The 23,822-nt window shown below is 42.3% G+C and overlaps 1 protein-coding gene across 4 annotated transcripts in view; it reads right to left on the bottom strand.

Moving 5' to 3' along the window:
* The window catches only part of SMARCA2 (SWI/SNF related BAF chromatin remodeling complex subunit ATPase 2), a 118,170-nt gene extending 107,617 nt beyond the window's left edge, over nt 1-10,553 (bottom strand). For all 4 annotated transcript variants that reach the window (XM_080361928.1, XM_080361929.1, XM_080361931.1 and 1 more), the window contains exons 1-2: nt 10,410-10,553; nt 24-284 (exon numbers count right to left, since the gene is read on the bottom strand). In XM_080361928.1, coding sequence (XP_080218054.1) covers nt 24-248 — 225 coding nt within the window. In that variant the 5' untranslated portion in view covers nt 249-284; nt 10,410-10,553. The remainder of the gene's footprint in view (nt 1-23; nt 285-10,409) is intronic.
* Between the last annotated feature and the right edge of the window lie 13,269 nt (nt 10,554-23,822).

The raw sequence follows: 23,822 nt of genomic DNA, 5'->3' as shown, positions 1-23,822 counted from the left end.
GTTCACTTGTAATAAACTATTACCTTATGCATTTGGTGCATGCCTTCCTGTGGATAATCAGTAGGCCCCATTGTTGGCATTGGATGCGGGACACTGGGCGGACCAGGACTTGGCCCCATCATGCTGTGAACTGAGCCAGGAGATGGCCCCGGTCCTGGGCTAGGTCCTAGGATTGGTCCAGGTGAAGGTCCTGGTCCAGGGGAAGGACCAGGATGAGGCATGGCGCCAGGGTCTGTAGGCGTGGACATCTATTTTCTGTCTCCTTTTCAATTAGCCGAATAGCTCTAATAACAAAAACAAAACAAAAACAGGATTTCTATATGACATGAGGGGCACTGAAAAAAATAAAATGAAATCTATTGGCAATCATTACACACACACATGCAAGCTGTCATGAGCAGAAAATGCCTAAATGATCCTTAACGTTGCACATTAGTTTGACCATCCTTCTGTAAGCCCACTAAAAGGATAAGTATCATGATAGTTCAGTCAATTGCTGGATGTTTATGTGTCACCCACAGAACAAAGCAACTGGTAAGCTATGAGAAACATCTATCAGAGACAACAGTAGTTCAACTGAGTTGCTGTCATCATATATAAAATATGAGGTAAAGCACAGGGCTACTAAAGGCAAGGAAGATAGCTGGGCACCACTGTAATGTGTGTGTTCAAAAAATCTCTTCCTAAACAGATGGGACTGCACTGAAAAATGTACATATAAAATTCATGGTAATGCAGTAAAATAAGTATTAAAAGGATTACTAGACTATTTTCTGACCCATTTTTTTTGAAGTTAGATACTAACGTAGGACCTCTCTGGTTATCTCTGTATGCAATCCTATCAATATCAAACGTAACAGGCAAAAGAAAAGACAATTACTTTGGACTGAAAAGTTATAATTCACTTGAGGGGTTCTGCCAATGTCACAAACTAGGAAAGTGCAGCTCAAGTGGCTTACAAAACAGTAAGCAGCCCGAGAACAAATGACAGGCTTTTTACAGGCTGGAAAACCAACTATTACTATGTCTTTATTTCTGTGTTTTTAACAGAAAAAAACAGATGCAGGCTATAGGCTTGAAACATTCTTCCATTTTCTGAGAACCTTCATCCTTCTCCTCCAGCTCTCTGATAACTTTTATTGATGTCGAATATTGGGAACTTTTTGTTTACTAATGTCACTGTACTGCAACACTGGGATGTAGATGCAACAGTTTTACAAAACCGATGGTCAGTTGCTGCCATCGAGATCTGCCATGTTTCTTGGCATTCCCCACTCCAAACAGCAGTATTTTCAAGTGTTTGATATAGTGGCCACATTATTCAAGTAGTCAAGTCAGCAAAAAAGTAACCCTATATAAAAAAACCAAACAAACCAAACAATGCAAACTGGCTGGATGGCAGAGCTCAGAGGGCTGTGATCAAAGGTGCAGGGTCTGGCTGAAGGCCTGTAATCAGTGTGGCTCTACAAGGGTCAGCACTGGGCCCAGTCCTGTTCGAACTACTCATCAATGACCAGGATGAAGAGACTGAGTGCACTCTCAGCAGGTTTGCTGGTGATACCAAGCTGAGAGGAAGTGTTGACACACCAGAAGGCCATGCTACCATCCAGTGAGACCTGGAGAGGCTGGAGGACTGGGCAGAGAAGAACCTGATGAAATTCAAAGGCAAGTGTTGGGCCCTGCACCTGGGGAGGAATAACCCCAGACACCAGTACAGGTTAGGGGTGGACCTGTTGGAAAGCAGGACAGCAGAGAAGGACCTGGGATTTCTGGTCAACAACAGGTTGGCCATGAGTCAACAATGTGCCCTTGTAGCCAAGACAGCAAATGGTATCCTGGGGTGCATTAGGAAGAGTGTGACCAGCAGGACAAGGAAGGTTGTCCTTCCCCTCTACTCTGCCCTGGTGAGGCCACATCTGGAGTACTGCATCCAGTTCTGGGCTCTACAGTTTAAGAAATTACTTTCTAAATTCAGCAAGTGGTGTAACTGTGTTATGAGACTGTTTATATAAAGCCATACTGTAACACTGCAAACACCCTGCCTTGTAGTCAAATTAAGAAACAGACACTCAAGAAGAACAAAGTACCCTCCCAAGATTCCAATAAAGCAGAAACAAGGCCCATCTGCAAGACAGTGGATTGGTGGTTACTGCTAGCAATCAGAGAATTCAAAGCTTACAGAACTGATCATCTTTCCCCTTTTATAAGCAAGAGTCTTTTCTTATCAGAGCCCACACAAAAGATAAAACGCTACTACACAAATATAATTTTCACTTATTTACTCCCAATTAACTAATCATTCTGTCAGGATCAAAACCAGCTTAACAGCATTTGCTTATGAATTCCCTTACTTCTGATTCAAGGCAACAGATTAGAACAATGCTTAACTCATTTAAAATAAAGTATCCTCACCTGAAATAAGCTACCTTGGGATTCTATTTCCTTGCAAGATAAAACAGAGAGATGTCTATGAAGCTTCTCTTTCAAAGCAAAACACTATGTTCACTAATTAGTCCCTTGAAACCCCACAACATTACCACAAAAGGAAGCAAGGTATCAAATGTTCACAACTGCATACACCATGCCATGGCTTCCTGTAAGAGGCCTACAGTTTAGCTGCATGAAGGACAACAGACATTTCCACACAACAAACAGTTTTTATACAAGTCAATCACTACATTGCAGAATATAAGACTGACACTATCACAGCTGTGTCTCTCTGCACATTATAAGCCAGATTCAGTCCATTTAACAAGGCAGAACCTATCACGACCAACATCAACACTACCTAGAAAAATTTATATAGAACTACAACACAACCAATTACAAAACTACTATCAGTATGCAGTATCCCAAAATATCCTATTTCACAAAAGACTTCTACCTACACCCATGCATTAAAATGGGTATCAAAATTTCCCTTCCTATTCACCTCTATTTCAAATTCAACTTGCAGTTCTCAAAAACTAACGGGCTCCAGTCTCAGCTCCATTAGTCACACTGCCATTTACATATACATCAAACATATCCTCTACACAAATCTGGAAATTTTAAGTTCTTTTTAATGGGCTAGCAAGTGCCTAACCTCTACCAGAGGATGATGTTGCACACCCTTACACCAAATAAGTCCCTTCAATATCTTTAAGAGCAGATAAACTCACCAAACCATACATAATTGTGAACTGTCTTAGATTTGTATTCAGAGATTTTTGTATATTGAAGAACTATATCAGGAGAACACAAAATATTGGAAAATATTAGCTGAAGGCAAGGAATAAATCCTATGCAAAGATACCCATGAACATGAAGAGACAAAGCAATTTTCTCTGACAATAGTAGCCCACAAAACTAAAAAAACAGCTACTGCCATAAACCAGATTATACATGGCCCTCTAAAACAAGGATCAGCTCATAGAACAGCTAAAAATCTTATGATTTAACATGTTTCAAAAATAGCTTAGATTATATTTACTATGACTGAGATTGTACAAAAAAACCCATATAAATTAGGCATCCTGCTCTCATTAAAAGTCAGTAAGAGCTAGATATGTAATTCCTCTAGGCCCTTATAAAAGACTCATTAAAGCCAAAGCAATAATCTACAAAAATACAACAGGTGCAACAGTGGTCAGGCTCCATCCAGACAACACTAATATTAGTTTGGGTAAAACCTGGCGCCTGTAATGAAATAAGCAAAATGAAGCCAACTCCCTGCAACAGTCAGTGTTGACCCATTTGTACGGACTGCTTTTTAATGAGTGGTGCCTGTTAGAATTATAAAGTGAAGAGGAAGGAAGGGAATAAAAATAATAAAAAAAAAAGGTAAATGCTTCTAACAGATTATAAGGACTTTATTAAAATTAAAAATAAAATTATCTCATGATGATAAGGCTTCTGGCCCTGACTCTCAAATGCATTACATACTAATTGTTTCTCAAGTGTCCAATCTTAAAATTTTCTCAAAATCCTCATGAGAATAGTTTTATTCATAGACTTCAAATAAGACATATCTTCTTGACTGTAATCCCTTATCACTTCTTAGGTTTATTTACATCAACATCACCAAATCTCTTTTGAGAACAGCCCCCAATAGAACTAGTGGGGACTGAATTAGTTGTGGTAAATCATACAGCTCTTCCTGTGGTCTCAGAGAATTTTTCCACCTCTGCTGGACACAGAGCTGAGACAGAAAAAAATTTTAAAAATTAAAAAAAAAAATAAAAATTAAAATTAAAAAAATGCTTTAACCAGATCCAGATACAAGAAGAGCCACAAAACCAAGAGCTGAAGCTGAAGAGAGAGACTTAGGATCCCTGCTCAACTACTTCTAGATCAAATGGTTTAGGACAGTGATTATATACAATACAAAGAATTTGAGGGAACGTTCCCTAAGCATAAATGTTTCTGCACTATCACTTTATATGCACCTGGAACGTTTTGTAGATGCAGCTCATTCATTGTACAACAGTGTCTCCATCAGCTCAATTTTTCAGGACCCACAGCATTCAAGAACACTACACATATTTTAGTACAAACCCACTACACACCCAAAGGTAACAAAGGCATGGATTTCCTTTGCATGAAGAAAGTATGCAATATTAGTGAGTCCAAAACCAAAACCACCTACATTACTTTGGAATTCAAGACCAGCAGAACACCCAAAAAGATCCAGAGACTACGGGCTGCTTTAACACAGGGCACAGTCTAAAAAGAGATGGAGCAGTAAGCATTTATAATTCTTCTAGCTGTTTCCCTTTACCATTCAATATAACTTCCGTCTTTCCATGACCGAGTCAGCCTAAACCGAACTTCAGCCAGAGTGTTTTGGCCAAATCTGCTGCCTTGGATATGTAGGGGAAAGTAAGGAAACGGAACCACTTACATTTGATTAAAAGGAAATGTGGACCCATACAACAGCCACATACACACTGCAAAGCAGACTGCAACTCTGCCTTCACAGAAAAATAATTACAGTCTACTTTTCCGCACACATCTCCAAGCAAAGTCACAATTCACAGGTGACTTCAAAAAGATATACTGTGAAATTGTGAGCAACTATGGGCTAACGCATTTATTTTTACTACATAACCACAGAAAACATGAAATTATATTGTCAGTGATTTGTAGCATTTGCTTAATCCTCTAACCATAACCAAATGAAGACGTTCAAAGTTTAAGAACTGATTAATAATGAAAGCAGCTCATCATAATTAAAACAAGTAACTTAAACTTGGAAGCAAATCAGTGTTTTATATTGTACAACCCCACAGGACACTCTGCATTACCATGTATCAGGATTTAACTATCATCATTTCATCAAACAATGAGTCAGTCAATAACAAGTCTACATGAAACAACAACAACAAAAAAAAGCAGTAAGGAGAAGGGTCAAATCTTCACGTAACATAAACAAGAATAATTCAGTTCACACAGAGAACCCAAATACATTAACAGCTGAGAGATTCTGCCTTTACATACTCATGTATGGAACTTCAAAACCTTCTGGAAGGGAATTTTCAGTTCAAACTACAAACTGCAGAATCAGAAATGCTGTACCTTAATTGCTTATCCAGATTCTTAGGTCGCAGACAAAAACCTCTGGACACTGCATCAGTCACTGTCTACCAAAGACCGTTTGCACGCACCCCAGAAGAGTTAGGAGAATGGGTAGTGGGCTTACACCAAAAACTTCATTGTGGAGTCAGGCAGCATAAGGCTCCTTTTCAGATGCAGAGACAGTTTACTTTAGGATTTTAGTCCTAATAATCCCCACCTTCAATCCCTTACAAATATTTCTGTAATAATTCTTATTCCTACTGTGCAGCTGTTTCATTTTTTCATAAACTGACTTCTCAACTACTTTAACTTATGGCCTACTCTCTTATGAAAAACTACAAACAGCACCAATAAATGACTGGCTAACAGCTGGGGGCTGAATGTATTACAGTCAAAAGGCATCATTGCAAGTTAGAGTTCCCATAAGTTAGATTCAGTTATTCCACCAGACTCTTCAATGAAGAGGCTACAGCACATATATATGATCCTTTCTGATGGTTTTGCTGCAGAAGACCATGGACTTCAGGAAAAGAGGAGGGCAGACAGATGCAGTCAGAAGTTTAATAGCCTTTTAACCCCATAGCCACAGTCATGGCAGACAATGCCCAAGATGAAGTCCATGTTTGCTACAACATAGATTCCACCGTACATTTTGGGCACAGAAAACTGACTCATGACAGAATACTGACTGGTTATAGATTAAGACTCTGTGCCATGACCTTTACTACACGTATTAATCACAGCTACTGAACATCATCTTCATATTGGGTTCTGAAAAACAAAAACCATAATGAGAGGTAGGTAGAAGGAAATGAATTTGCAAATTTGCCATATTACTGACAGGCTTTGTACTTACTTAAACAGGGAAGAAAAGGAGGAAGGGAGAAGATTGTTTTAAACACAAGTTAGTTATAGTAAAATATCAATCAGTGAAGTCATGAACAAGGTACTGTTTCTGTAACAAGATACTTATTTTTTTACATTTTTCCCAATGGTCCCTCTAAATGATCTATCCGGGTGCTCAAACCCTGCAGTGAAACATAGGAGATATTCTCTACCAAGTGGAGACATGCAGGAATACGTTTATGCCTAAGAAGTGATAACTTTACATTTGCCAGGAACAAATAAACCCATTTTCAGTATAAGCCTTCCTATTCTGCTGCATTTGCAAACTACCGAAGTTGTGTTTAAGTAAACTTTACTGCTTTCCCTTATTCATCCTTCCTTATTTTACTTTGCAAATAAGGCACAGGCTTTTCTCTGCTGCCACTCTCATGACAAGTGATCTTTATGTCATAACATTGTGTTTACTACTGCACTGAAGGATCAAATAAAAAACTAAACAGATCAAATTAAAAAGTGGTGGAGGTCCGGGAAACACTCTTTACGCATAGAGAACTTCAATTGCAGCACAAAACATTAAAAAATGGGCATTTTAATGACTAATTTGCAAAAATGTTTTCAGCCATACAAAGTCTCCTTCTGAAAATCGGGACCATGAAAATTGGAGGTAAAAGTTCAGACATTTTTTAAAGTTGCTGCTGTGTACATTCTGACCCTAAATTCAAAGGTCAAACAAAATTTGAGAAAATATATCTGCAGATATTAATTTCCTATGGAACTTTGTCAAGAATATATTTAATATAAGAATGCTAACTGGAGCACTTCTGTCAATTTTCAAGCTTCAGGTGTGGGTGAAAGCATTTTTCAAATCTGACAAGAAATGCCCACAGACCACTTGAACATAAGATCTAAGGCTGCTCTGTAAACACTATTCTGGCACATGTTCCACCACAGAAATACCAGTCCTAAAGCTGAGACACAATTCATGAGAGAAATAATGTATTTAATAAAGCTTTCCCCTCACCTCTGTCAAGTCCACATATACTGTACGGTACACATAACTTTAGATTTCTTTTTAAATGCTCATCATTCACACAATCTTTTTGCTTTCTATTACTGATGTATATGGGCATAAAAATCTCCTTCTAATCCTACCGTTCTGGTACAACACTTTTTTTCCTTACAATAACAAAAGGACAAAAGAAACAAAGTCAAAGGCAGTAATAGGGCAATTAGGTTCCCAAAGAGAAAGTGTGCCTTTATTTGCACAACAATACTAACTGACACAGAAGACACTGCCCCACCCCGAACATGTAACTGGTATACTATCAAAGGAATTAAATTCCGGCACAATGTTTATTGCCTGGTTCTTAGGGGTTGTAGTTAAAACTCAGTAACACTGAATAAATTAAAAGCAAAACAGAAAAGAACGCAAGCAGAACAATAGCGTGTCATAGATCCCATGCACCTTTTTTTTTTTTTTCTGAAAGTGTGCAGAACACTTAAAATGGTAAAAAAAACCTTATAGCTTCAATTCTTCAGTTGAATATTTACTCACATATCTAAAATATTCATCAGAAATCTTCGAAAGAACAGTGTTAGACTAAAGTTTGGTAAGTCTGAATATCAAACACAAGCAGCAGATAACAAGTAATACCAACTTCGATGCGATCTATGTAGTCATGCTGCCACTAAACCACTCAGTTCATCTGACAATAATGCACACTTCGGGAAGAAAAAAAAAAAAACCAAAACAAAAACAAAAAAAACCCACCACACCACAGTTAAGTGTAACTTCAGTTGGAGTTTAGAAGAGCTATAACTTTTCCAGCCGTGTGCAGCAGTTTGTTGTTCCACCATCACACATTTGGGGGTGGGGGGGAGGAGACAAAATAAAAAACTCCATTTCTTCCCGTACCACGGACATAATGAAACGTGGTCGCGGCGGGGGGCAGAGACACGGCACAGGCGTCGGCGCGGGCACACAGCCGGGCGCACGCCCAGGCCGCCGGCGGAGGGTCGGCACCGGGCAATGTCGGCCGCGGGCCGCCCGCCCCTCCGCGGCAGCGCTCTGCCTCGGCGGCGCCGCGCGGGTCTTCCGGCCCTGCCGGGCGGCGCGTTAGGCCTCGGCGCCGCGCCGCCCGCCGCCTCCCCCCAGCAACGGCGCCGGGGCGGCCGCGCATAACCCGCAGGGCCCTATTCTACCCCCTCCGGCCTTCCAGAAAGTTTTCGCCCCGGCCGAGAGGCTCTAAAACGTCCCTGCCCGGAGATCCAGCCCCGCTGCCTCCTTCCTCCCCTCCTCCACGAAGCAATGGCTGCGCCGCTGCCAGCGGCGGGCCGCGCAGGGCCCCGTACCTCGACGGCGGGGGAAGGGGGGCGGCTCGGCGGCGGCAGGCGGGCGAGCAGCCGGGGCATCCCTCAGGGCTGGGCTGGGCCCATCTCCCCGCCGCTCCTTCCCTCCGCCACCATGTCACGCCGACCAAACATGTCTGTGCGCCTGTGTGTGGCGGCGGTGACTTCCTGATCCTCCGCCGCCGCTCACACAGGCAGAGGGACGGGAAAAGCCACCTCCCGCCGCCGCCGGCGCTTACCACCGCCTCCCTCTCCCCCGCGAAGGCCCGGGGACGGGCTTCGCTGCTCTCCTGCCCCGCCCGGGAGCTGGCTGCAGCAGCTGCCCGCTGCCTGCCCCCGCCTCCGGCACGGGAGAGAACTTTTCAGGTGCCGACCACCGCCGTCCCCCTCTCCTGATGGGGCGGAAAAGCCACGTCTACCTGAGCATCTGCGTGGGTATGCATCCTCGCTCCCGCCCGACCCGATCAAAAAAAAAAACAAAAAAAAAAGGAATCCGCGCACACCGGAAATAAAATGCTTTTTTGCTTGGAAGGCGATTACAAAATTGCAAGCGCATGTTTTGTGCTACTCGGCTCCGCTGACTGCAGCAAGGCAGAGGGGGGGGGCAGGCATGATTTCTGCAGGGAAAACGAGGTGGAGGGGGAAGACATGCTATTTTGGGAAGTAATTCGCGACACCTTTACAGCTGGAGTGACTGCACAGTTAAAAACAAGACACTGAAACGCAACAGGAGCCGCAGCCTCTGGGGCGAAGTCCCAGCCCCCATCTCCTTCCCCCTCCCCGGTGCGTGTAGTGCTTGTGACAGGCAGGGAGATTTTCCGGATCACGGCCTCTCTGGCTCTGCCGGGGAACGCCGCTACTCTCACAGGCGAGACCGCTCCCCCACGCACCGTCTTTCTCCCTGCCTGTGCCTCCTCACTTCCCTTTCCTCGGTCAGGTCCAGGGGAGCGTGTGGCACACCACAGAAACAACCCCACCACCACACGCTCTCCCTCCGCCGGACACCGTGAACTTCACCCTGAGACCTCCCACGCCCCCCCCCCGCAGCCGCCGAAACGCAGCCCACCGGGCGGCCCACGCTGGGTGAGGCAGCAGGAGAGGCCGCCCCCGGCCCGCCGAGCTGCCCCGGGGCTGATGTGTGAGCTGTCGCTCCAGCGGCTCGCGTCGCCCGGAGCGTTGTGACACGTTCGCTTGGCGGCAAGACTAAGAGGTGCCAAAAGCTGGTCGTTGTTGCCGTGCGAGACCGCGGCCGCTCCGGTGACGAGCGCCAGCCGCCCCGCCGCTCCGCCGTCCCTCCCGCGGGTGCCGCTGACTCACAAGTCAGCCACCAGCGACGCCCTGGGGGCTTCTTCCCCTCACACCTTCCCACCCCGGATTTTTGCATCGTGATTATTCCAGAAATACCGGATCAAAACTTTCTTTTCTCCACCCACTAGGGGATATAAATATTTGGGAGGGCCGGGCGCCGGAGACGGTGGGGAGAGGAAGCAGGTGGCACGACAGCGCCCGGGGCCAGCGGGGCCGTGCTCGGGAAGGGGAGGGAAGGTGGGCACGGTGCGTGCCAGCGCGATCACTAACAATAAAGGACGGCGCAGGCACCGCCGTGCCAGGGATAGGGAGCGGGGCGGGGGGCGGACCGAGTTGTAAGTTATATTTACCTTCCGCCCGGGAGGAGCGTCGTGCTGAATGTCGCTCCTCTCCCCCTCGGTGAGTCACCCGAGTCCGGAACCGGAGCGAGAGACTAGATTATGAACATGACTTCATTGATGACAGCCATTCCCTCCTCTTCCTAAACTCCTGCCCCTCCCGCCGCCTCCCCTCACCGACGCCACCGCTCAGGAAGCGGCGTTCTTATTGGCCTGCCGGCGAGGGAGTGCCCGCCCCCTGGGCAGAAAGGGCGGCTCTATTGGAGTGATCCTGCTGTCACTCAGCCGAGGGGTTAGGGAGGGGAGGAGGTGTGCAGGAGCGTGGCAGGCGGAGAGGGTTGTGTGAGTGTGCGAGCTGTCGTGTGCGCGCACGCCGGGGGCCCCGCTCGCATGTTCGCCGTGCAGCGGCGGGACGGCTTGGGCTGCGGCTCGAGGTTCTTCCGCGCCCCTTCAGCCCGCAAAGCTCTCCTGTGCAGTGGGAGAGAGAGGAACGGGAGCGCCTTCTGTGAGGAGGCGGCAGTGCTCGCGGGAGTAGTTTGGGTGAGGTGAAGAAGGTGCTGGAACTCGCCGTTCTGCTGCCCCAGCCTGCCGGGGCGAGCCTCCCGCCGCTGGGGAGGGAGGCGGGGAGGAGCCACCCTGACGGGCGCTGGGGTCTCCTACACCTGGCGGCTGGGCTGCTGGTGTCTCGTTGCTTTTAAAAGAAAAAGGCGGGGAGGGAAAGTGAGGGGAGAGACATGGAAGGGCGTTGTCATGCGTCCCGAAACTTACGTCCCGTCCGCGATCTCCGATGGCAGAGGGTGGCGTCGTGAACCAGAGGAGGTTGCCGAGAACATTCCAGCTGAACCGGCCTGTCAGGCAGGCGGGCTCCCGCTCCCAACGGCCGCCGGCGAGGGCGGTTATTTACCACAGGCCCGCTCGGAGGACCTGGTTGCTCCTTGCCATAGATCTGGAGGCGGCTGTTGAAGCAGTCGCCAGATACAATAAGTCTGCTTGAAGAGCAGAGGTGGATCTCTTGTTTCTTTAGGGATAGGAACGGTAAATAGCGTAATTATGTTTGTTCTGTCTTGCATGTTTCCGTCCTTTTAGCTTTTTAACGGTGTGCAAGTACACTTTCTGACTCCACGTGATGGTTTGTTTTGTTTGGTTTTGTGGTTTTTTGTTGTTGTGTTTTTGTTTTTGTTATTTGTTGGTATTGGGGTTTTTTTATGCTGTAGATTGTTTACCTGAACTGCAGTCAAGCGCTGCAAAGCTCTCACTTTTTTTTTTTTTTTGCAGAAGCTATACCTGTTTATGTAACAGACGACTAAGTAATTCATTAAAGTAATGGACCCACCTGTCTGAGATGTTTTTTTGAACATGAATTGTAGAGTCAACTTAAAATACAGCCAAACTACCATATGTGGTGTTATATGTAATTATCTTTTTTTATCTTGTCATATGGAAAGTATTTGCCATTCTGAAGTTCACTCCTTTACTGTGGATTTCACTCTGTGATCGGAATAAAAATGTTAAGAGGAACTTCAGCATTTAAATGAGTAGCTACTACAGATACTTAGACAACAGTATTCCACATGAGGTTCCTATGCTGTGGCCAGGTGGAGTAGTTAAGGACCTGAAGCAATGCTGGGAGCACCACATGCACCATGTGGTCATTAAGTGACAGCTATTGTTTGCGTGGTGTTTAACTTAGGCGTTTTTTTAATTGGTTAAATAGGAGCAGTAATCACCAAGTTAAAGTGCTCACTCTACAAGTACTAATTGCAACTTTCTGTAGTTTTCCAAGGTGTTAATCGTTAGCTTAATGTTATTTGTTCTGTAAAATGACTACCAAAACGCTGAAAGATAAATGTGTAAGGATTAGTACTATCTGGACAGTACTAAGTATCCAAAAATAAATTAAAAAAAAAACTAAACACATTAAAAGACCATCTTTTCAATTCACCATTGCCTGTGTGAGAAGTATTTACTTGGGAACAAAATAAAAGAAATAGAAACATTTAAGTATTTGTATCATTATGTAAACCTTTTAATCCATGAGTAATTAATAATTTTGATTTTAACTTTGTCCTAAGCTAGGAGTTGCAACTTGGTGTCTTAGAGATAAAAGAAGATGGCTAACATTCTTGGAAAATTTTGCTAATGAAAATGAAAGGGGTAAAGGAATGCTTTTTTTTTTTTCACCCTCATACCCTATTGTAACTTTAATTAGGCAGCTGGTATTTTTTTTCTTTTCCATTCCCCAGAGTAAACCTTGGGGCTCTTTGCCCTTTTCCTTTACAGAAGAGAAAACAAGGCTTAAATGACAAAAGGAAATCTTCCTTATAAGACAATTCAACTGCTCGTTGGACTTAGCAGCACTCAAACCATTCTAAACCAGGGCAAGCCATTCTTTTTGGTGGAAAGCACACAGCGATTACTCTTTCAGGCAAAGGAAAAAATGTCCACTTGACTTTGGGATAAATAATGTGTTCTGTTTATTTTGAGACTGTTGCAGCAGCTAATTTCATTTTGGGGCAACAAAAACTCCAGTTTTCTTTTGTATTTTGATGGAGTCTCGCTTAATGTCATTGTAACCTGTATTGAGGGGTTGGAAAACATGTTTTTTGTTAAGGCAGGCATGTTCAACTGATGTGAAAATCTTTACTGAAATTGGTAGCATCAGTAGGGGTTTGCCGTATGAGACTTGGGTGGCTGAAGCTTCATGCATGGTGAATATGCAAACGTGGTGAATAATCATGTGCTAAAATATAAATTAGTTTTCCTCTGATTGATTTGTCTGCCTTTGCAAAAAGAAAGATTAGGGACCTTAACTGAATGAATGCTTTGAATGCTGCTGACAACAGTAAAATAACACATAAAATTTTCAAACTAAATAAAGTACCACGATGGGAAGAGGTACCATTTTGAGTAGTTAGATGTCTTATTGTGGAATTAAAGCTTTTTTATGTGAGGAATGATACCAGTATAATTAAAACTGTTAAGAAGCTCATATTAGTGGAACTCTTGTAGGGACACATACCAAAATAAGTCAATACCATCAGGGAGTTGCAGACGTTTGTAGTAAACTCACCATTACCACCTCAAAACTCCTGCTATAACAGCCTCTAATGTTATTTCTGTTTGCTAACAAGTCCTGCCAGAGGTTGCAGCCACTGCAGCAGAAGTGGCAGAAAGGAGTATTTTTTTTCATGCCTCAGCCATCTCCTAGCAAAGTCCAGGTGTTTAGGCTAGCTGGTCAGTGAAAATGGGTTTAAGCTTGAATGTTCTTTGAAGATGGCTATGTGCTCAGGTTTCTATATAAATAACAAAATTTTTAATGTGTCCGGAAAAGTCATATGCAAGCAAGCTTAAGACTTTCATTACAGAAGTGAGTAACATTTTTTATTATGTGTGATCCATTGGTGGATAGTGTTTGCCTTGAAAAGCAAAAATAAAAAGCATACTCATTTGAACTTCAGTCAAAACCTTCAAAGGTGAAGATGGCATGAAGGCAAGTCACTTCAGCTTTACAGTGAGTTAAGTTCATTGAGATCGTCAGGCAGGGAAATAAGACTGACCTCCACAAGTTTGCTGCACTAAGGTGGAAATGTTTTCTCTTTTACACCAACGTAATTCATCTGTGTCAGGTAACTAACATAGAAAAAACAGGCACTTTTTTTTGGTGTGTTTTGGCAGTGAAGGCAAACCTTCTGATGATGAAATCGTCAAGATAAGAAACCTTGGAAAGTGTCTTGTTTGGCTGGTACTCCCTACCAAGGTCTTCTCTATGCCCTATCCATTGTATATTGGGAATGGTGCTTTTCCTGAAGTGCATGAATCCTGGAGGGTGGGTGGGTTTTACTCCCTCATCTATCAATACACAGTATGTAATGAGTGTGCCATTGAAGAGGTGCATCTCAGCCTAGTATGACGGACAACAAGGTAATTATTAAAGCTAGTTTGAGCTTTTCCTTCTCTTTCAGAAGATGTAATTGTTTTCTAATTGAAAAGTAAATTTTCTGTTCAAGTACAACTTTTGTGAATGTGCTTGTTAGTCATGCACTTTCCCCCTCAGCCTTTTTTTCTGGAGACATCTATGTTTATCTAGCTGTCTTCATAGGTTTGAAAGATAAAACCTCTTTCAAGGTAGTCGCATTTGTTCGAAGCTCTCAGGGTGTTTTTGAGTGTGTTGTTGAAAAGGTAATATTCAGCTGAGATCTTATCAAGGCTCAATAGAGGGGAAGAATTCTCTCCCTTGCCTAAAGAGCCTTTCTGAATGCATTCCAGAATGAAGTCTGTGTGTGAGATAGGTGGGTTGGCTTGCAGTGATAATGTGTTAGTGTTCCTGTTTATTTTGTAGTCCACAAAATTCCAGAGTCGGATGTCACATTTTAAGCAAGAGGAGAAGCACCCTGTGGTGTTGAGCTCTTTCTCTGCTTGTTCTTTTCAGTGTTTTGTTTCCTAACCAGGTGGTCCCTGTTTTGTGTTTATATTTTTTGTTTGTGGAAGTATCACTTTATACTTGATTTTATTCAGTTTTATTGTAACGGTTTCTGAGCTTATCTGCAATTTCTCAACATCATTTTCAGTTATAATTCTCTCTTCTAGGGCATTTGCCGAATCCCACTAGCTTTGTGTTAGCTGCAGATTTTATAAACAAACTCATCACTGAAGCAATTGAAGAATATTGAGTAGACCTATGCCCAGAATGGATTTCTCTTGGACTCCAAGGTGTCATCAGTTACTAAGCATTCATTCCTGTGTGCTAACCTGTTCTGGTTGTGGCATCCAGTTATCTTTTTGAATGGTTTTGGTAAGAGAATTTGTTTCCTAGTTTTGGCTGTTCCTAGCCTGTTAAAATGCCTGTTAGAAGTGATCAAACATCTTTGTTCAGTGGGGCAAACCAAGAATTCTAAACCAGTGCCACTATTTCTTAGAGAGTCCATTTTGCTGGTCTTGGCCTTCATTGTTCTCCTACTGCAAACTTGAATTTAATCATCTTTAAACAGTCTCCAAGTACAAGAAATTGAAGTCAAGTACATGGTGATGTGTTTATTCTAGTGTTCCTGCTCTTAGAATTGTGCTAATTGCAGGACAGTGAGTCCTGCATAGAGAAAGCTACCACCATACAATTTTGATCCTATAAGCAGTAAAGGTTGTGAATGTACTAGATCAGGGAAAAAAAATTCTGTGTTGTATGATTATGAACACTATGGTGATTCAGTTTAGTCAAAGTGAAAAAAATATAGAGGACCATGTTGTTTTCTTCTGACAAGATTCAACTCAAGCCAGGCTGCTACTCAAAGAGTGGCATATATCATAGGATCATTTCTAGTTTGCAGTATTAATTTGGGCTAGAAAGGACATCTATTTAGGCAACGAATACTAGGGCATGTGGAAAGTGTGACTTGCACTTGAGTTCTGGTTAAGTCATGGTTTTGGACCAGGGAAATCTTGTGATTGTTCTGCATATCAAGCATGGTGCTCACAAAGACACAATCACAAAAACCTGGATCCTCAGGTAAGTGAAGTATACCATAGCTTGCTTTTTTCTCCTCCATGCACATTTCTTTCCCCTTATCCAGTTTTTGAGAGTTTTGTTACTCTCTTTTTGCTTGCAAGTATTTAACTTTTCACTTTGCAGCTTCTTCCTTTTTATAGTTACCTACTTTTTTCATTTGTCTTACACTTCCTTACAGTATATTGGTTTCTTCATCAATGCTGTTCATGGCAGTGTTATGCATAGTGATGACTACAAGGTGGACTTATACTACCGAGTTAATATTTAAATAAGCTACTGCTTGCCATTTTTGTAAAATTTGAAAACCAGTTATGAGTACTGTCTCCACTTCTTGAAATACAGACTTGGTTTTACCCAGATACAAGCATGCTTAAGAGAATGGGATCAAAATAAGGCTGAATTAAGTAAAAAATTTCTAACTGCTGCTAACATGACTTACATCCTTCCCAAATACATATTTTCTCTCATACTTCATAGCATGAAAGATGGAATATTCTTGTCCTGGCAGCTGGGGCGGGGCAGGGGGGGGGGGGGGGCGGGGAACAACACAGACAAAAATACAATTCTAACTCTTACTCCCTGAAAAGTAGAGATTTTTTTATTTTTATTCCAGTTTTCACAGTATTATTTTGGGATTCTATTGCCTGTTTCACGTGTGCTTGGATTTGAGATTACAAAGCTATGAATCCACAAGCAAAACACAGCTTATATCAGCCTAATTCCTTTTTTTTTTTTCTTGAGCAGTAGAGTATATTTGCAATTTCTCAATCATGGCATCTCTTTTTCTCACCTAATCCAATAGCAGCAACAAAATAAAATTAGAAAGCTTATCAATATGTTCTAAGTCAACCAAACAAAAGCCTATTTTGTATTAAGTAGCAGAATATGTTGAAATTCCCTCCTACCTAAAGGTGGAATTCTTGAGACAAGTCCAAGAAATTCTTATGAGCCTTTGCATCTTAAAAATGTATTTTATCAAAAATCAACCCAGTAGGTATGATAAGGGAAAACAAAGCAGTGAAAGTGGAAGGGTAATGGTCAATTAAGAAAGAATTGTTTCAGTGTTTTGTTAAATATATTTTCAGTGTGCACAGGCAGTTTTGTCATATGTGCTATAGTGCAATTTCCCCAGGTGAGTGATACATATCTGCTCAGTTACACTATTTTATCAGAAATGCCAATAGCAAACCTGTGATGTCTAAGCTTCTCCAGATGCTGTTGAACACCTGAATAAATTTGGGCCATCTCTGCTGCCTTTCAACTTGGAGAAAAGTAGCAAGATATAGCCTCAAGGGTGTTCTGTTCATGCTCACTTACAAGCTTGGTTTTAACAGTTATAGGTAAGTAGGACTCTGAAGATACTTTTCTTTTATATTTATGCTTGTTCTTCACTAAATCAAATGCGTGAGCTTGAAATACACCTGCTTTATAAGGAAGGTATGTGATTTAAGGTGTGGAGTTTTGATTTTAGCTAGGCCTTATCAATATGCACACTTTTCCTAGTTTAGTTCATACCCTGGTTAGGATATAAGAAGGGCTTGCTTCTGTTTAGCTTTAGTCAATTGATCTTGAAACCAAAATAAATCATTCACCATGGGTCAGAGTACAGGACACCCCTAGATTCAGATGTGCCAATGGAAGAAGTGGATGTCAGCTGCCTGCCACTGCTGTTTACAGTCATTACTGCTTGTAGGAGTGTGCTGACACAGCAATTCATATGACCACTCTCTAATACGAGAAATTCACATAAATCAGGTTACTTTTTACTGTTAAGGTAAATGGTGTGAGCCAACCCATCAGATTTTGCCAAGATAATGCTGCTACAAGTTGTGTTTTCAACATATTGTAGGGTACTTTACAAGAAACGTGGTGATGGGTGAAGGCAGCACTTAATCAAAGAAAACCCTAGTTGAATCCAGAAAGTGACATCCATTCATAAACAGGAATTCATACAAGTGGGATAATAATTCAGTTAAATAATTTAAAATTTGTGTATTTTACTTAAGTCAGGGACATTTCTGTGTACTCTATTTGTTGCTTTCAGAAACATTAATGAGTTGATCAGTCTTTATACATGTTTCCTACCATATCACACAAATTCTACCACCTTAGTTTGCACGAGTTTTGTGCTCATTGTTGCCCTGACTTTGCTTCCTGGGCGTCTGAGCAGTAGAGCCTGTTCACCCTTTATGATCTTGTTCACTGACTTATACATGATAAACATAAAACCACTTAAGAAGTATTGTTTTAATACAAGATGTTGTAATCTACCTGAGTCGTGTAGTTCTGTAAGTCATGATGGTGTACTTGAAAGTTACAAGGTGGGATAGTGATAGTGGTAGTTACTGTCTAGTTTGTCTTGTGCAACAAATGTCAAGTTAGATAGCTGATAGAGCTACGAGCAGTTAGCCTTGGGCAAAGACAGTTCTTGGAACAGCTGAAGCTACGTGCTGTCTCCATACCTCAGAAAATGTAGTGTTCATTAATTTCAGAAACTTGGGTATAAATGCAGAAAACACTGACAGTAGATTAAATTGCTGAATCCCTCAGTGAAGACTATTCTCCCCAGCCTTGCTACAGACCTCCTATGAGGTGTGGACGTGGCACTGCTTCTGAGCCAAAACCATAAAGTGGTGGGGTTTGCCACAGGGCTTTGTGAATGTCTAGGAATGTGCAACAGGATGCAGTGTTCTTGCAAAGAAGTGGAATGGTAGCTTGTTCTGAGGATCAGTTGGGGTTCTGACTTCTTGGAGTTCAATAGCTTTTCAGTTGAGAATGTGTAGGATGGAACTGGATGTATATGCTGAAGGCTTAAAAAAGAAAATGAGCAAGCTTCAAAGGCAAAATTATTCCCCTAAGAGAACACTAAAGGGCAGCTGTGCCTGACCCAAAGAAGAGAAGAGACTGTTACTGCCCATTTCAAAAAGTCACTCTGCACTTTTGTTGAACTGAAAGTAAAGGCTGCTGAAGAGACTTGACACCACGGTGGCTGGGACACTCCATTGTCCTGGCTGGTGGAAGGCAGAACAGTCTGTGTGTTAGTAATGTCTTTAACTGCTGCAGCTGTTTGCTGTGATGCTTATGAATCAGAGCCCTACATCTCTTTCCAAGCACTCTTTAACGCTCAGGTGGAATTAATAGATGAGAGACCATTATTACATTCAAAACATTTTTCATTCTGGTCTACCTGTTTGATTTTTAGGACTTTTAAAAGCCTTTAGCAGTCTGAAAGCCTCTAACTGTATCTCAAACCTAGATATGGACTGTGAACTGGCTGAAGGGAAGAAGCCGGAGAGTCATGGTCAATGGAGTGGAGTCTAGTTGGAGGCCTGTATCTAGTGGAGTCCCTCAAGGGTCAGTACTGGGGCCAGTATTATTCAATATATTCATTAACGATTTGGATGAGGGACTAGAGTGTACTATCAGCAAGTTTGCTGATGACACCAAGCTGGGAGGAGTGGCTGACACGCCAGAAGGCTGTGCTGCCATCCAGAGACCTGGACAGGCTGGAGAGTTAGGCGGGGAAAAATTTAATGAAATTTAACAAGGGAAAGTGTAGAGTCTTACATCTGGGTAGGAACAACCCCAGGTTCCAGTATAAGTTGGGGAATGACCTGTTAAAGAGCAGCGTACGGGAAAGGGACCTGGGGGTCCTGGTGGACAGCAGGATGACCATGAGCCAGCATTGTGGCCTTGTGGCTAGGAAGGCCAATGGCATCCTGGGGTGTATTAGAAGAGGGGTGGTTAATAGGTTGAGAGAGGTTCTCCTTCCCCTCTACTCTGCCCTGTTGAGACCACATCTGGAATATTGTGTCTAGTTCTGGGCTCCTCAGTTCCAGAAGGACAGGGAACTGCTGGAGAGGGTCCAGCGCAGGGCAACAAAGATGATTAAGGGAGTGGAGCATTTCCCTTATGAGCAAAGGCTGAGGGAGCTGGGTCTCTTTAGCTTGAAGAAGAGGAGACTGAGGGGTGACCTCATTAATGTTTACAGATATATAAAGGGTGAGTGCCATGAGGATGGAGCCAGGCTCTTCTTGGTGACAACCAATGCTAGGACAAGGGGCAATGGGTACAAACTGGAACACAAAAGGTTCCACTTAAATTTGAGAAGAAACTTCTTCTCAGTGAGGGTGATGGACACTGGAACAGGCTGCCCGGGGAGGTTGTGGAGTCTCCTACTCTGGAGGCATTCGAGACCTGCCTGGACACCTTCTCGTGTAACGTCACCTGGGTGTTCCTGCTCCAGCAGGGGGATTGGACTAGATGAACTTTCGAGGTCCCTTCCAATCCCTGACATTCTGTCATTCTGTGATATATGTAGCCTCATGCTTTTCAAAGACAGAGAATAATCAGAACTATATTTTAATGAAAAATCTTGCTAATAAGGTTACAAACTTATTTTTTTTAGTGCTTCTTGCAACTAAAGGAACAGAATTGGATACTGGTTTTGAACAACATAAAAATAACTTGTTTCTTATGAAAATACACTAGGAGTTAAGTTTTGTGTAACAGGTTGGTATCAATGTTTTTCAACTACTCCTGTTAGCAACTGTCAAGAAACATGAATTAGTTTTGTTCTTTCATTTCCTCTAAACTATATAAAACGTATGCAGTTAATCAATGCTTCTTAATTTCTGACATTTACCACTTCCTAAAGGTACCTAGGACTTCTCAGTGAAAGTAATGACTTTTTCTTCTATGAAATATTTATAGAATGACCTGCTAAGAGCAATAACATCATAAGAAAGCAAAGAACCTTAAATGTCCAGTCACACCCTAGGGCAGAGTGGGGGAATATGCAAAAAAGTAAATTATCATTTTTTATCTGAAGTAGTTGTTGTAGTCATGAGTCTTAAATGAACTGAAAGTATTTGGAAAGTTTTACTGTAAGATACTGAGGAGAGAGATACCCTGGAATCTTAACATACTAGTATCTGGGAGAAAGTAGGTAAGTTTGAAACCACAGAATTCATTTGTTCAGGATAAAAGATGAAAATGCCAAGGAAAACAGACAATCAGACGACTGTGGGTTTGTACTGGTGAGGTGTTTGTCTAGCAGGGATTTAACTCTAGTGCACTTGATAATGTCCATAAATATAAAAAGATGCATTTAAATGGGTAATCTCATGTTTGAAGCTTTTGAAGGCAGAGTGATTCTACTCCAGGGAAGTTGATGAGCAAGGTAAACTCACACTTCTTAGTTACAAAGAGCCTGATATTAATATATTGGAGGATTAAATTGGGTAGATATCTGCCTTCTTAGTGGAGCCGGAGCTGTGAATAAATCATCAAGTAGAGGAAGATTGCAGTCTGAAGCCACTAAGATTTTTATGAAAAATTACGCCTGGGTGTAAGTGCATACTGAAGATTCAGTTCATGAGTGTTAGCAGCACTTAATGCTGTATGTGTGGTATACAGACTGGTAAGGAGCACAAATGCATGATTGTATTAAACTTGCTCAGAAGCCTTTCAAAAAACACAAGAGAAACCTACATTTTGCTGGTGAACTTCTGAACCTCCGTTAAGACTGGATGCATTAAGAATAATTAGCGAGGAAGAAAACAAATTTGTGAGTGGGTAGATGCAAGCAGTCTGAGATAGAAGAGTAATAAGACAACCATCCCCACAATAACCAAATATGGTCACATCTAAAAAATAATTGGAAACCAGTACTGGACTGTTGTGTAAAAGAGCCCCAAGAACAAAGAAATAAATGTAATCAGTTACAAAATATATACTAATATATCCCTGTTTGTAAGGGATGTTGTGACAAGATAGAGCAAACTAGAAACAGTGTAATTTGAGATGCAGTTGTATAAGGCCTGGAACAGGTGTGAAATATATGGAAATCTCTAGAAATGTCTTGCAAAACATTTGTTACCTTTCGCCACAGTAAAATAACAGAGCTATTCCTATTTGTACTTAGAAAACATTATTGTTAATTAATTGGGATTTATGATCATAACTTTCTCTTGTTTGAGGTGGAGTGGTAAAGGTTCTTGCACAGGGAAAATGTCTCTCTTCCCCATTTCAGCTCTTCTACATCCCTCTCACTGCAGCCAGCCACTGTCCAGCCTATTAGGCTGCTGAGGAGGGACTAAGCTTGGTACTTCTATCATTGCATAGGACAGCCAGGAGAAGAAAAGGACATGCTACTTTTATTGCTCATGTTTGTTTCTGCTGCTGCCTTGCATTCCTCAATTTTTTCCTCTGAAGCCAAGTTTATGCGAACAGGAAATAAAACTGACTCTAAAGGTTGTATAAGCTGCTGAAGCAGCTGATTATTGCTGTCTTAGCCCAGGAAAAGCAGTTAGTCTGCAATTCTCATTTGCTGCCCACTTTGCTTGGGCCAAAAGCTAGTCCTTTTCACTTGCAAGAGTCTGAGCAGGCTGCATTTTAGAATGTAGGAAAGAGCTCAATTCAGAACAATTCAGAGGATGCACAACCATGGCTGCTTCCAAAGCGACTATACTGAGGTCCAGATTGGAAGGTTAACCCTGAATGTACCAGCAGCATGTTACATTCTGAAACCATCCCAAAAGTTAAATAGAAATTGCCCACCTGAAAAGTCAGACAGACTTCTAGCTATTCATGTTGCCTGCCAAGCTGTCCTGCACAGCAGGCCTGTACACCTGTGTTTGTCACCACCTGAAGAATTTTGCAAGAAAGGGATCAGACCATATGCATGAAGAAGGGCAATAACAACAAGATCTCATTTCAGCCCATGATCAAGTTGACAGTAAAGTTGTTATAAAAATCTCATGGACTGTTGAGGAATAACTTAAAGACACTGGTCAGCACCCACAGAAAACAGTACCACAGGTTGTGGCACTCTTTTACTCTCCCAAATCTAGAGATGACCTCCATTGTCAGCATCATTAATATATCTGTAGCTATTCACCGCTCACTGTCCTCTCGCCCACCAAAGCAGCAAAGTTTTGGCCATTCTGAAGAATGAAGGATACAAATAGAAAATGTTGCTCCTTCTAAATACCCATTATCTTTCCTGTACCCAATTCCCATTTTCTTTTTTCCCTTTTGGTAAATATGCTCTCAAATGTGCAGCTGTACGTGAAACCTGTTAGCTTACTTCTGTGTTCCTAGCTGGCATACATGGTCTGTTTGGAAGAAAAATGGTCTTTTGTTTCTTTCAGGGGGGAACAGAGGAAAAGGCAGTGAGAATCAGAGGAAGCACAAGAGGAGGTAAGAATGAGAGAGAGGCCATAATGGGGATGAGAAATAAGCAGAGTTAAAGCTAATTGATGGGAGGGAATTCTAACCAAGGAATGTGAAATGAAGGCTCCTGGCAGCTAGTGGAAGAGCATTTGGCTGAGCCAGTTCTTTTGCCTCCTCATGGCTGCTACAGCTTTTGCTGGTAGCTGGTATATGACTTCAAAATTATTTTAAACGTGTTTTTTCATCTGATAGGTGTTTTTGGAACATCCTGCATAAGTGACTTCGTACAGAAGCAGCTATGATTGTAGTTGGTTGGGTGAGGATCTCAGGGATAAAGTAGACTGTGTAGGGATTTTAATCAAGTAACACTCAACATGCTGCCTTGGTTCACATACATTTTGTTATTTTCTATTACAGTTAAAGCAATGGTAACTAATTTAAGGAACAAGTACCGTAACACTCCTGCAATTGTGGAGAGGTTGCCACTGAACTCACAAGTAAGGAAGTCAGCCTTCAGAGAAGATCTCAAATTTCAGTCATTATAAAAGTGCCATTTTCCAGGCAGGGTTGTTGAACATGTAGGTGAATTGTTTCTTTTACATTGTTGGGTCATTTTACTCAAGGAACTTTCTGCCTATTAGCAGACACTGGTGAGTAGGAAATGTATTGTGGAAAAGACTGTGGTGGTTACCACAAGCCCTGCAAAGGACTAGTACAACCTTCAGATCAAACAGTCAGGAGTGGAGGTC

This window comes from Nesoenas mayeri (assembly GCF_963082525.1).
Source record: "Nesoenas mayeri genome assembly, chromosome: Z".
NCBI classification, from domain to species: Eukaryota; Metazoa; Chordata; class Aves; order Columbiformes; family Columbidae; genus Nesoenas; species Nesoenas mayeri.
This window is presented reverse-complemented; position numbering and strand designations above follow the sequence as displayed.